At 52.5% G+C, this 13,839-nt stretch overlaps 1 protein-coding gene across 1 annotated transcript in view; it reads left to right on the top strand.

Annotated features, from left to right (window-relative positions):
* Positions 1–12,269, top strand: part of LOC308555150 (uncharacterized protein C16orf96) — a 36,921-nt gene extending 24,652 nt beyond the window's left edge. The window contains exons 10-17 of the mRNA XM_081133071.1: positions 732–850; positions 1,532–1,594; positions 3,291–3,383; positions 4,375–4,519; positions 4,644–4,746; positions 9,762–9,824; positions 10,501–10,714; positions 12,113–12,269. Coding sequence (XP_080989197.1) covers positions 732–850; positions 1,532–1,594; positions 3,291–3,383; positions 4,375–4,519; positions 4,644–4,746; positions 9,762–9,824; positions 10,501–10,700 — 786 coding nt within the window. The 3' untranslated portion in view covers positions 10,701–10,714; positions 12,113–12,269. The remainder of the gene's footprint in view (positions 1–731; positions 851–1,531; positions 1,595–3,290; positions 3,384–4,374; positions 4,520–4,643; positions 4,747–9,761; positions 9,825–10,500; positions 10,715–12,112) is intronic.
* The last annotated feature ends 1,570 nt before the right edge of the window (positions 12,270–13,839 follow it).

Below are 13,839 nucleotides of genomic sequence, written 5' to 3' on the forward strand. Positions count from 1 at the left end.
CCTTTCTCTCTAAAATCAATAAAAACATATTAAAAAAAAATCTATTATTCAGCCATAAAAAGGAATGAAGTACTGATACATGCTACAACCTGGATAAACCTTGAAAACATCATGCTCAGTGAAAGAAACCAGACAAAAAAGGCCACAGATTGTGTGGTTCCATTTATGTGAAATGTTCAGATTAAGCAAATCTATAGAGACGGAAAGTAGATTAGTGGTTGCCTACCCCTGGGGGTCTGGGGGGAAGTGAGGGGTGACTGCTAATGAGTATGAGGCCTCTTTTGGGAGTGATGAAAATTTTCTAAAATTGATTGTGATAATGGCTGCACAACTCTGTGAACATATTAAAAGCCATTGAATGTGTACTTTGCACTCAGTAAATACGTGTTGAATGTGTGAATGTCGGTTGTCTGGGGGGACCAGTGGGAGAAATGTTTCTCAGGCCTGCAGGCCTATAGTTGAGCATAGGGTTGGTTTTATAATTTGGAGGCAGTAACTGATGGTGTTTCTTTGCCTTGGCTGCTGGGAAGTTCACTTGGCAGCTCCCCTCTAACCCAAGCTTGGTCAAACTTTAAAGGGTTAAAGTTCCCTTCCTTTAACTGCCTCACTTTTTCTGTTGAATCTCCTTGTACTCTATGTCACTTTGCAGGTTACTGCCCATCCTTTTTTGGAGTGAGGCAGGGTGTGAATTAATTGACTAAACATTCTTTTCTTCCCTTCGGTTGTTCCAGCTGATCCACAGGGATTTGGACGTTCTAAAGAAAGACATAAATGAGGTCTGGCAAGTAGTCAGGAAGCTGCTAATTGAAGGCCTCCGGTTTGACCCCGACAGTGCTGCTGGCTTTAGGAGGTGAGCCCCTTCTGGGCAGGGGTGGAGCTTGTGAAGGTTGGGGGACCCTCTCTCCAGGGAGGACACTAGAGGGGGATCCCAGAGGATTGTGTGGACATGGGGAGAGGAGGCGGGGCTCCTGAGCTGGGTGTGGACAGGGGGTGAAATCACCCAGGCCCTCAGAGATGGGCAAAGGGGCTTCAGGACCACATCTGCTCCAAAGCCCTTTTCCACATAGGAGGATGTTCGGAGAGGGAAGGAGACATATAAGTGGAGCCTGGATGGATCTGGGAACAGAGCCAGGTCCCCTACCCCCATCCAGACAGCACTTCCCAGCCAGAGGGATTCAATGTCCTGGGGGGGTTCCTGTCCTCACATCACCCCGTATGCCCCAGATGTCTACTGTGAAGGTTAGCTTTCTAGAAGGTCCCTGGTTTTAAAGACCTCCATTATGTTTAGGGCAGGGAGACACACTACACAGTTTTATTTCCCCATTTCTGCTCCAGGAGGCCACACAGGGGGTCAGCAGGGGCCTGCAGAGCTGAGCTGAGCTGGGCCAGGCCAGTGGGTGTAGGATGTGGGGAGAAGTCCTGGTCCTGAGGCACAGGCAGACCTGCAGTCTCCCCCAAGCACTGCCTGGGGAAGGGGCAGCCTCTCAGGGCCTGACTGGGGTGTCGAGGGTGATGAACGGATGTCTTCCAGGAAACTGTTTGAGCGGGTGAAATGCATTTCCTGTGACCGGCCTGTGGAGATGATGACTGGCCCGTGAGTACAGCAGCCAGGGGGCGCCCGCGCCCACCCCTTCTCTTCTGGACAGACACACAGAGGCCTGCGGGGTTCTAGAAACATCCTTTATATGCGTATCCACATACATGTTCTGTAGACTGCATGTCATTTGCTCTCTGTCCCTGGGCGGGCCACCGTCGTCCCTTCCTCTCTTCATCAGCCCTGTCCGGTGCCCACTGTCCTGGGAATGGGTCGGCTCCAAAAGAAAAGTAATGGGAGGAAGCTGTAGGGAAAAGCTGAACTTTGTGGGACTGGCTTGCATGCATTTTTATGATCTAATACTTTATTTATTGAGGTGATGGTCACATAGCGTAAGATGAGCCATTTTAAAATGAATGATTCAGTGGCATTTAGTTCATTTACCATGACGTGCAACCACCGCCTTTAATTCCAAATACTTTCATTGTCCCAAAAGGAAACCCCAGGCCTATTAAGCAATCATTCCTATTGCCCCCTTCCCTCAGCCCCTGACAACCTCGAATCTGTTCTGGACATTTCATGGAAATGGAACTCACAATATGTTGTCTCTTGTGTTTGGCTTCTTCCACTGAGCATCATGTTTTTGAGGTTCATCCATGTTGTAGCTGAATAATATCCTAGTGAGTGGAGAGGCCACATATCGCTGATCCATTTGTACATTGATGGATAATTGGGTTGTTTCCACCTTTAGCCTTTATGAATGAATGGTGCTGTTATGAACATGTGTGTACATATATTTGTTTGAACACCTGTTTCCAATTCTTTTGGATGTAAACCTGGGTACCAGAGGGTCACGGGTTCGATTCCCAGTCAAGGGCATGAACCTGGGTTTCAGATTCAATCCCTGGCCCCAGTTGGGGTGTGTGCGGGAGGCAGCCAATCCATGTGTCTCTCTCATATTGATGTTTCTCTCTCTCTTTCTTTCTCTCCCCCTCTCCCCTTCCCCCCTTCCTTCCACTCTCTCTAAAAATCAATGGAAAAATATCCTTCAGTGAGGATTAACAAAAACCAACCAGACAAAAATATATATGAACATGGAAAAATACTGGAAGGACACATATTAAAATATTTGTCACATGGTTACAGTACTTCTTTGCTTTTGTGTTTTTTTATGCTTTCTACAATGCTGACAATCAGTGTGTATTACTTTAAATTTTTACTGTGGTTTAAATACATGCAGTAGAGCATGTAAATGCTGACTGTACAGCTTGCTGAGTTTTACACGTGTGTATACACTTTTTTAACCACGGCTCAGATCAAGATGTAGAACAGTTCCAGCTCCTCAGAAGGCTGCTGTTTTACTTTACTTTTATTTTTATTGAGGTAGAATACACATAAAATAAATTAACCATTTTAGAGTGAACAGTTCAGTGGCATTTTGAACACTGACCATGTTGTGTGGCCTCCACCTCTAGTTCTGGAACGTTTCCATCACCCCAAAAGGAAGCCCCTTACCCACTAACTGTCACTCCCATTTTCCTTCCCCCCAGGTTCTGGTCATCTCAGTCTGTGTCTGGTTTTTATTTTTATAATTGGAACGATTTTTTTTTTTTTTATGACTTAGAAATATTATTGGGTTCTGCAGAGGACAGCCTCCTTTCAGGCCAAGTTTGAGGGTGGCTTCCTGGAGGAGGTGGGAGCCCAGTGCCCTCTGCTGGCCACGTACGCCTTCCACTGAGCTCCTGTTCTCCAACAGGCACCTCATCACCATCCGCAAAGCCCACCTGCTGTCGCGGCTTCGGCCAACTAGTGCCAACAGCTTCGAGTACCTGCAGCGGCAACAGATGAGGTGAGCAGACTGAGGGTCTGCCCCACGGAGGTCACTCAGGACCCAGGAGCCCTGCAGAGATCTAAATGCAGTCCCAGGAGCCAAAGACTATCCTAGGGCATTGCCAGCCATCTGCAAAGGAAATGTTCAGGAAGGTGGATAGGGCAGCAGACAGACCGGTGCCTGTGATGATCACAGAGGAAAGGAATGGAAATATGTATTGGGCATCTGTTATGAGCCAAGAATCGTTAGGGAAGGGTTTCTCATTTAAATCTCACAATCCCCTATGAGCTAGGATTAATGTGCCCCGTTCCCGCTGGAGTATGTAAATGACAGCGAGGCTTGCTGTGGCCAGGCCAACACTGCGCTAAGCGCTCGGACATACCCGGCCTCATTGAATCCAAACCCCTGCCCTTTGAGGTGTATTCTGTTATCATCCTACTTTACAGCTGAAGAAATTGAAGCTCAGAGAATGTAAGCAACCTGCCCAAGGTCACAGGTAGCGAGTGGCAGAGCTGGCACCTAAACCTGAGGATTTCCACCAGACCCAGCTGGCTCCCTGGGTCCCAGCTCCATCCCTCACCCTCTGGACATCCCAGGGCTTCATGGTGCTTCCCCTCCCCCCTCCCAGGTGGAGAATAGCAGCTAAGCAGTAACCACAGCCACACAAAGGGGAGGTACATGGGGGCCTGTGCCCCTTGCCCGCATGTCCCTCGCCTGATTCCTTCTGGAGAGCAAGAGGCTAAGAGCATGCACTTGGCAGGCCAGATCAGGCCTCCAGGGGTGGCTGGGGTCTGGGGGAGCATAGGCATCAATTTTTTTCTCTGTCCCCACTGTGTCTATCTGTATCCACCTACCAGACCCCAGGCCTGCCTGGCTGTACCACCCACAATCAGCTGGAAGAAATTCCAGTGTTCCCTCGCTACTGGCCAGGCCCTCAGGGCCTAGCCTTAGGCTAACTCAGGGACAGAGGGGTCTCCAGGCGGCTGCTGACCCCCCTGCCCTGCCCCAGGGAACAGCAGCAGCTGCAGCAGCTCCAGAACCTTGGAGACCAGGAGGACTGGAGCAACAGTCCTGGGAATGATGCCAACTTCAAGCCATATAACTTGTCGACACTCTACCCCTATGGGGACCCCGAGGTGTTGGACTATGATACCGTGAGTCAGGCTGCAGCCTGGGTGGTGGGTGACCCTGGGGGAAGCCGTGCTCTATCTGCTGGGCCTGTGTGTATACTAGAGGCTCAAGAACACTCTCTTACCTGGGGCCTGGGTCCTCCAACAGGCCGAGGTGGACATCCTGGGAGTGGACGGGATCCTATACAAAGGCCGAATGGACAGCCAGGAAGGAGCACGGCCACTGACCAGCGTGGAGAAGGAGCTGACTGGTGAGGGGCATCAGGCCTTCCTGGGCACCCCTGCCTAGTGTCCTGGCTTTGCTGGCCAGCACGAGCGGATGCAGGCAGGGCCTAGAGCCAGCAGCAACCCTGACTGGGGGGCCCTCACACAGCCAGTTGCAAAAATGGGGTCCTACCATATGCCAGGCACTGCACCAGGTGCCAGGAGACTCAGGGGAGCAAAAAAGATGGTTGTGCCCTGGAGTCTCCATATGAGTAGGAAAAGCAGGCCAAAAGCAGATAACTGAAGGTGAGGATGAACAGCTGACCTGAAGGGAGCGCCCTGGTGCTAGGATAGTTGTGACAAAGTATGCAGGCCTGGGGAGGGGTGCTGGTGGCCCACCCAAAGATGGGATGCTGGCTGGTGATGGGAGAGTTGTGACAAGGGACACTGGTCCAAGGAGAGGGACTGGATGCTGCCCTGAGGCCTCTGAAGAGGGACTAGGGTTTTACTGGATGAAGTGGTCAGGTGGGAGGAGAGCTGTCCAGGTGGAAGGAAGAGCAGGTGCAAAGGCCCTGGGAAGTCAGGCACTCAGAAAGGTGAGCCCACCTGAGGTGCAGAGATTGGGGTGTGGGTGGGTGTGATGAAGAGGACATGTGGACAGACCCTGGAGGCCTGTGTCCTAATGTCAAGGACAGACTAGGATTGGGCTAGGGGAGAGTCTGTCACACGTGTGGAATCAGTTCTCTAGTTTCTGCAGTGTTGAGGCCCTGGCTCCATCTGGCTTCTACTGGGGACCCTACCTCTCAGCTCTAGCACTGGGCCAGCAAGACCAAAAGGGTGCCTTCTCTTACTGGGCTTGTCACTGCATCTCTCCAGTCTCTGCCTCCGTCTTTGCATGGCCTTCTCCCTGTGTATTCTCCTCTTCTGTTTCTTTTAAGGACACCCGTCATTGGATTTAAAGCCCAACTTAACCCAGGATGCTCTCATCTCAAGATCCTTCACTTAATTACATCCACAAAGACCTTTTCTCCAAATAAGGTTACATTCACAGGTTCCAGGGGACATGTCTTTTGAGGGCCACCATTCAACCCACTACAGGCCCTCCCCCTGGTCCAGGATGACAGGACACTATCTTAAACCCTACATCCCCCCTAGAGTAAGGATGTGGCCTGCAGCGTTCATGGCTCCTTTCCAGGCACCTGGCAGTGGATGCTGTTGGGAGGGGACTCAGGCTGGGCTTCAGGGATCAACAGGCAGGATAATAACAACAGTGGCTAATATTTAATGAGTCTGTCTTCTTGCCAGGCCATGCAACAACCCAGGGAGACATTGCATAAATGAGCAGGTGAGGGCAGCCTTGGCAGAGAGGCCCTGCTAATCTTATATACCTGGCCCTTCTCCGCATTCATTTACCAGCTAGTGCCCCTCTCCCTCCAGAGGAAAGGGCATTTCTCCCCATGGCTCATTCATCCTCAAGACCCTTAAGCAGCAAAGCAGGACTGAATCATGACACCTCAACTGCTTTATCCTGCTTGGGGGCAAAAAAGTCTAACTAGCGTTAAAAATCAATTAGAAGTCTACCTGTGGCCAGATGTTTTGACCAGTATGCTCTTAGTGCTCACTTATTTACTCAAAAGAATAATCTAATCCAAACTAAACCTAAACTAGTTGGTGTGAGCCTGGTCCCAGATGCATTCATCTGTTCGTTCCACTGTTTCTACCTTATCCTGCTGGGCATTCAGCCCTTTGACAGCCCCACAGGGGGCACCGAGGGGTGTCCAGCCAGCCTGTGGTCTCCAGATGCCTGCACTGTGGTCAGGATCTCAGGGCAGAGAAACACCTGATTCCGAGTGAGTGATACCCCCAGCAGGAGAGCGGGTGGGCATGCCGAGGCTGCTAGTCAGCAGGCTAGACTTTCAGAGGCTCTCCATGGAAGGCTAAGTATGGCAGGTAGGAGGCAGTGGCAAGGGCACAGAGGTAGAAGGCAGAACTGAGGGAATAGGAGACTTGTCTCCAGCCCCCACCTTCCCCACCAGCTCTGGGTGAACTGCCTAAAACACACCCCTAGCCAGGCCCCTCCCAGTTCAGAGCGGATACTGTAACAAATTACCATAAATTGAGTGGCTTTAAACAATCCAAACTTATTTTGTCTTAGTTCTTGAGGTCAGAAATCTGAAACGAGTCTTCTGGGCTAAAATCAAGCTTTCAGCAGGACGGGTTCCTTCTGAGGCTCTGGGGGAGAATCTGTTTTCCTGCCAGTGCTACCATCCAGAGGCCTCCTGCATTCCTGGTCTTGTGACCCCTTCTTCCATATTCAAAGGGAATCACTCTGACTTCAGCTTCCATTCTCATATCTCCTTCTTTGACTCTAACCATCCCGATTCCCTCATAAAGACCCTGTGATTATGTTGGGCCCACCTGGATAATCTAGAACCATCTCCCTGTCTCAAAAGTCCTCAATTGAATCACATCTGTAAAGTCCCCTTTGCCATGGAAGGTGATATATTCACAGATTCTGGGGATTAGGACATGGACATCTAGGATGGCATTGCCCTCAGAGTCCAGACTCCTTGGCTGATCTGCAGGGCCCCTTGGCCCCTGGCCTTATCGGTCCCCTCCAACCAACCTCATGGAACTATTCACTTGCTCTCTCTCAACAAGCCAAGCTATTGCTTGCCTTTGGGCCTCTGCCCACGCTGTGCGCTCAGCCTGGAACCCCTGGAGAACCTTTCCTATTTGCCAGGGTTCAGGTGTTTCCTCCTGTTGGGAGTCTCCTAGATTATGCAGAGTTGGGAAAGCTCAGAGGAGAGCCTAGCGGGAGCAGATGTTGGAGTCAAGTGGGGAGTTTGGGTCTGGACATGAAGAGTCCAAGGTTGTGGATGTCAAGGCCAGTACTGGGCTCCCAGGCCTCACTGTGTATCCATTTGGATTCTGTACCCTGGGCCCACATCCCTTACCTTGAAAGGAAGCAATTCAACACTCTTACTGGTCGGTTGGTTGGCAGGTCCTGCCTCTGACTCACGGAAGGATACAGGTGCCAACTGGGGATCAGAGTGGGGGCCAGGACCACCCCTCAGCCAGGCATTTGCTCTTGTGCAGAACGCATAAAGCACACAGGTGGTGGTTCTTAACTCTGATTCCAGGGACATGGCCCAAGCTATGGATCCCAGAAGCTCATGGGGAATCAAGGTGGTGCCAGTTGGGTCCCCAAGGTTGTAGACCCCGTGACAGGCATACAAGAGGTTTGGAAGGAAAGGGCATTAACAAAGAGGAGGATGGCAAGGAAGGGAGCAGGAAGAGACCCTCAGACAGTCACAGACCTGGCCAGCCCAACGGGGGAGCTTCTGAGCAAACAGCCCAGCTGGTGGCCAGGCCCTGTGCTCCCATCATTGGTTGGAAGTGCTAACAGGCCCTGAAGGGATAACAGACCTGAGGTGCTAGTAGAACCCCAAAGTACTAGCAGACCCTGAGCTGCTAACAGACCCCAAGGTGCTAACAGATGGCAGCTATTTGCTCTCTGCACTTCCTGCAGCTGAACACCAAGTTCTTTATTTCTTTATTTATTTATAATTCTCACCCGAGGATGCCCTTTCCATTGATTTTCAGAGAGGGTGGGAGGGAGAGAGAGAGAGAAACATTGATGTGAGAGAGGCACATTGACTGGTTGCCTCCTGCACTCGTTCTCCAGGGATCAAGACTACAACCGAGGTACGTGCCCTTAGTCGGAATCGAACCCGGGACCGTTCAGTCCACGGGCTGCCACTCCAACCACTGAGCTAAACTGGCTAGGGCAACACCAAGCTCTTTCTTAAAGGGAGATGCTGGTGGCACCTCCTGCTGCCACATGACCCAGCTCATTCCTAAGCCCTTGTTGGTTTTCAGAAATCCAGTGTAATCAATATAGTTACTGCTCCCTTAGAGTTTTTACTCCATGAGGAATGGTGACATGTCAATGAGTCAGTCAGCGAGAAAATAAGATGAAACATGGAAATGGGGGAAAGAATGACCAGGAAGAGGTCCCTGTGGAGTGGGTGTCTAAAGGATTCTCTGAGAAGGGACATCTGAGGCAGGAACTGTCAGGACATAGCTGTTCAGGCAGAAGGAACAACTGGTGTCCTGCACAGGAGCTTGGTGCCCTGGCGACTCTTGCCTGGTGCGAGGCTTGGCTCCTGCGGGTACCTCCCCCCTCCTCTTCCTCCCTCCACCTTTGCTCCCGTGGCTTCCTACACGGTCCCACCTCTCCCACAGCGGCCTTCGGTCTGGGTGCTGGATGGCCAGTCATGGTGGTTCTTGGCTGGACAGGCAGAAAGGGACCCCTTGGGCTCAAAAGTGGAGGGTGGAGCCAAATCCAAAAGACTTCATATTGTGTGATCCCCCCTCCTGTGAAAAGCCCAGCACAGGTAAATCACAGCGACAGAAGCAGATTAGCGGTTGCTAGGAGCTGGGGGGGGGGGGGGGGAGAGGAAAGAGGGGAGGAAAGGGAATAACCGCCTCAGGGGTACGGGTTTCCTTTGGGGTCATGAAACGCTCAGGAACTAGGTGGAGACAATGGCTGCACAACCTTGAGAATGAACTTAATGCCATCAAACTGTTCCCTTTAAATTGTTAATTTTATGTTATGTGAATTTTACTAAAAAAATGCACACACACAAAAGATGAAGGATGGCAAGGTGGGGTGGGGGCGCTATGATGGTCTGGCTCCCAGTGGCGTGGGAAGATCTAAAGAACTGCCAGGCATCTAACCTGTGAGTAGTCCTGCCAGCATTTCACCTGTATCTTATTAACTCTCCTCCCTGGTTTCGAGTTACTTTCAAAAAGGTTTTTTCTAACATCTTAGCTTTAAGAAGCTCGAGAAGGCGGGGTGTGGGGGGGCGGGGAGAAGGTCCTTCCATACACAAATAGGGAGGGTAGGTGGAGGGGGGCTGACCTGGGAAAACGGCAGTCCCCCAGAGTAAAAAGGCCTTTGAAGGAGCTAGAGGACAGGATGGGGGCTCCAGGGAGGGGCTGAACTCTGGAAGAGCCGCCACCCATTCCTGTCTCTTCCCCTCCCTTTCCCACTAAGCTGTGAAGATTCCACATCCCCCGACTCGAAACCTATATGACCGCTATGGTGTCATCTACCCCCGTGAGTACCTGTTCCCCAGCTCCTTGGCCCAACTGGGATTCTGGTTGGGTCCCCCAGTCCTACCTTGTACATCTCTCACATGCTCTATCTGTGCCAGGGCCCGAGAAGGCCCCTGGAGTGGCCCCCACCCAGCACCCAGCTCCCTGGCCAGGCCTCCAGCCATTCTGGGCCCCTGCTTTACCCTTTCAGCCAGGCTTCCTGGCCTGGCCACCCAGGCCGGGTGTCTTTTCCCAAGTGTCCAGTTGGTTGCAGAGGTGGGATAAGGGAGCCCATTTATTTTCCTGGGCCTTTTTGCTGGGGCCCCGTGAGCCAGGCGGGAGGGAACTGAGCTCCCTGATTCGTATTGCCCTGTATCAGGCATTTGTGGGAGCTTTACAGTGTACAAAGCACTCTCTTCCTTCTTATTTCATTTATCTCTGTCCCAGCTGGGGGAGGTGGGGACTACTAGCCCATTTGAAAGAGGGGGAAGCTGAGGCACAGCAACCTTGGGCCAGCTGGAACTCCTCTGGATGCTCTGCTCCACTTTGGGTCGCCCCTCCCCCCAGAAGTTTAGGGTGCCTGTGACTGGGTGAGCCATGGTGAAGAACTTTCAGCGTGGGGCTTCTCTTCTTAATCAGGCCAGCCTCTACCCAGAATGCTCTTAGGGCAAAACATGGGTCTCTTTTGCCCCTCCCAGCCCTGCGCTCCCATACCAGCATCCGCTCAGTGACTTCAGGCTCCCACTCAATGATACCAGCTCAGTCTCCGTCTCTGCCACCCCTGCCACTGCTGCCACCGCTGGTGCCATCCCTGCAGGACCCCCAGCAAGCCTCGGGGTCCACCAGGCATCCAAGGCCTCAGCGCCTCCAGTCCCGAGCCAGCACGCAGCCCGCCTAGGAACACGACCACTGGTGAGCCCTGCACCCTGTGCCCTCACTGTCCCTTCCACCCCCTCTGCCAGCCCAGACCAGGCCCTGAGCCCGGGGGGGAAGGTGCAGGGGCCCTGGACATAGAGTAGGGGTCTCCATAAGGGACTCACTGTGACCCAGTAGCTGTTTTCACTCTTTGCTTTTTGGATTGAGTTCTCCACTAAGCCAATCTAATTCCTTGACCAGTTTTCCTTTTTTTTTTTAACTAATCTTCATGGGAGGGTATTTTTTCTATTGATTTTGAGAGAGAGTGGGAAGGAAAGGGAGGGGGGGAGAGAGAAACATCGATGTGAGAGAGACACATGGATTGGTTGCCTCCCGCATGTGCCTTGATGGGGCCGGGGATCGAACCTGCAACCCAGGTACATGCCCTTGACTGGAAATCGAACCCACGACCCTTTGGTGTGTGGGCCGATGCTCTAACCACTGAGCTACACCAGTCAGGGCTCCTTGAACAATTTTCAATACAACACAGTTAAAGTAGTTTAAAAAACACTTTCCTTTTTACTTTGCTGAAATGATTTCATCGGTATCGGTTCCAGTTCCAGCTTCTGCCACTGTCCATTTTCTTTGGGGGCTATTATTTCTACCAGGACCAATTTTCTCATGGGAACCAAATGTTACTGCACACATTTAAAAAAACTGGGGCTGATTATTCCCACCAGTAATTACTGTTATTAAGTGAATATTTAAAGAAATTGGTGATTTATATTTACTTCTGGCTAATCCCTGAGGGACTTGGAGCGATACCCCTGGAATAAATACTCCAGGACTGCTCTGTCCCATCTAGGGCTGGGGTCCTGCACACCTAGATGAGTCTAGTTCCCGTGCTAACTGCCCATGCACCTGGTGGGAACAGAGCAAACTTCGGTCAGAACTTTCCCACCTGGCAGTCCAGTGGCCCTCCTCAGGTCACAGAGCAGAGCTCACACCTGCCGGCCTGCACAGTGCCCGCCTGGCTTGCTTTCTTCCCCTGGATGGCTTACCAGTCCCTTCCTTTTCCACTCCCTAGCTTGTCCAGTCATGCTCTCTGTCCTTTGTGTGCTTCTGACACTTCTATCACATTTCACAAAGACTAAAAAAGTTTTCCCTCTGTGCAGTATCAGGGCATGCCCCCCCCCCCAACATCCACTAGAGGCCCTTGGGATGATGAAGGGAGTCAGGGAGTGAGGTGGGGGATGAGCTGTTCAGGGGTCTGCCCTGGGGGAGGACTGGGGGGTCAAGGCTCTGCTGGGGAGCTGGCATGGAGGATTCCCTAGACCTGGGGGCCATTGGAGTCCAGGGACATTGTGTGCCTGCCCCTTCCTAATGGTCCCCCAGCCCTTCCCCCAGCTCACTAGTGACCACTCCTGGCCCTGACTTCTCTTTTCTCTCTCCAAGGACTGTGTCCAAATGGGGCCATGTTCTTCCTGACCCAGGTCTATGTCGCCTGGGGCAGGCACTGGCGCTGCAGCCCCTGCCTCCATCCCCACCTCCATATCACAGATGAGTATTTTTGGCAACTTCTCCCCAAAATAAAATCTTTCATCTTGCACTTTGCTGACTGTGGACGAGGGTGACTGGCCCAGTATCCTCTCTGGAGGGTGGCTTTGCCTGCCCCACATGGGTGGGTGAACCTGCTGGTGACCCTCCTTGGGCCACCACCCCAGGGTCAGCCTCCCAGAGCCACTGTCCAGAACCATCGTGGCTGACCCTCAGCAGAGAATTGCAACCAACCGCCCCTCCTCTGTCATACTTCCCACAGTGGCAAAGGGCCTGAGCTGCCCCAGGCCTGTGTCATTGGCAGAACAGGAGTTTTGGGGCAGGGACATTGGTGTGACTCCCAGGGTCACACAATGAAACCTCATCTCTCCAGCTCCTGCCCAAGAGGCCATACTTCTTGGGTGCTGTACACAGGTATGAGGCCTGGACTTCTGCGAGGCAGGGAAGAGAGGTATGGCCTGGACTGGGTAGACAGGCAGCTGGGGGTTCCTGGGGGAGCACCCCATGCCAGCCTTGTCCCCTGAAGCCCTGACATGAGGGCAGCCATGGGCACCTGGGCATGCCACTCTCTACCCCTCATATCAATCCCCTCGGCCCCTCAAAGCTGCCTTCCCAGCCATTTTCCAGGTTTACATCAGAATCAGTGCCCTAGTTGGTTCCTGCAGCTGAGGGAGGGAGGAGGGAGGCCCAGGTAGGTCTCTGTGTGATCGTTTGCATCCTGACAGGCCCCCTCAATGCTCCTGAAGGTGGGAAGCCGCAGTTCCAACTGCAGCCTGCCCGAAGCAATCATGGAAGACGACAGTCCTCTCCCCCATGGGGGTGGGGGAAGCTGGCCTTTGGCCTGATCCCACGTAGAGCTGCAGGCAGAATCCTTGCCAAGGACAGTGGCAGAACTCCCCCTCCTAGATCCCAGCCCCAGGGGGTGGGCCCTGAAGGCCTTGAAAGCTGGAAAGGAGATGCTGTACCCACTCCCAGGGCAGCTGCCTCAGGACGGTGGCCCACTCCACTCCAGCAAGGGAAGGCACTTGGGGAGTGGCCAGAACAAGGGATGGGGTCAGCAGAGTGGGGATTTCAGAAGGCCTTAGTTCCAGCCTCCTCCTCTGCAAAGGGGACCACAGCTCCTAGCCTGGGACACAGCAGCAGGGCCAGGCTGGACAGGGAGTAGGGAGACCCAACTATCCTAGTCTGCCTGAAGGGGGGAGGTTCCTGGAACTTTCAGTTTTAAGACAGATAAATTGGTCATATGAGGAGGAAGTCATGTGGGCTGGCCAGGTACATAGAGTTGCATGAATGAGCCGGGCAGGAAGGGGAGGGAGATGCCTCTTGCCAAGCAGAGGGTCCTGCCTCGAGGTGCTGCTAGAATGGAGATGCTGTGTGGTGATCACCCTGCACCCCCAAACCCAGTCTCACAATCCACCGATGCAAGTCAAATGGTCACTGAACATTTCCGCTCTTTCGGTGCCCATGAATTCATTAACTGTAAGGTATAAACAACCGAGAAGTTTCCCAAACAAGTTGATCTGCATTGAAAAAAGGCACCACCAGTACCCAGAAGCAGGATGCCAAGAGGTGGCAGTTAAGGCAGTGCCTTCTGGGCAGGTACTCTGAAATCAGACCAGACTGGT

Source organism: Miniopterus schreibersii (genome assembly GCF_964146895.1).
Source record: "Miniopterus schreibersii genome assembly, chromosome: 3".
Classification (NCBI taxonomy): Eukaryota; Metazoa; Chordata; class Mammalia; order Chiroptera; family Miniopteridae; genus Miniopterus; species Miniopterus schreibersii.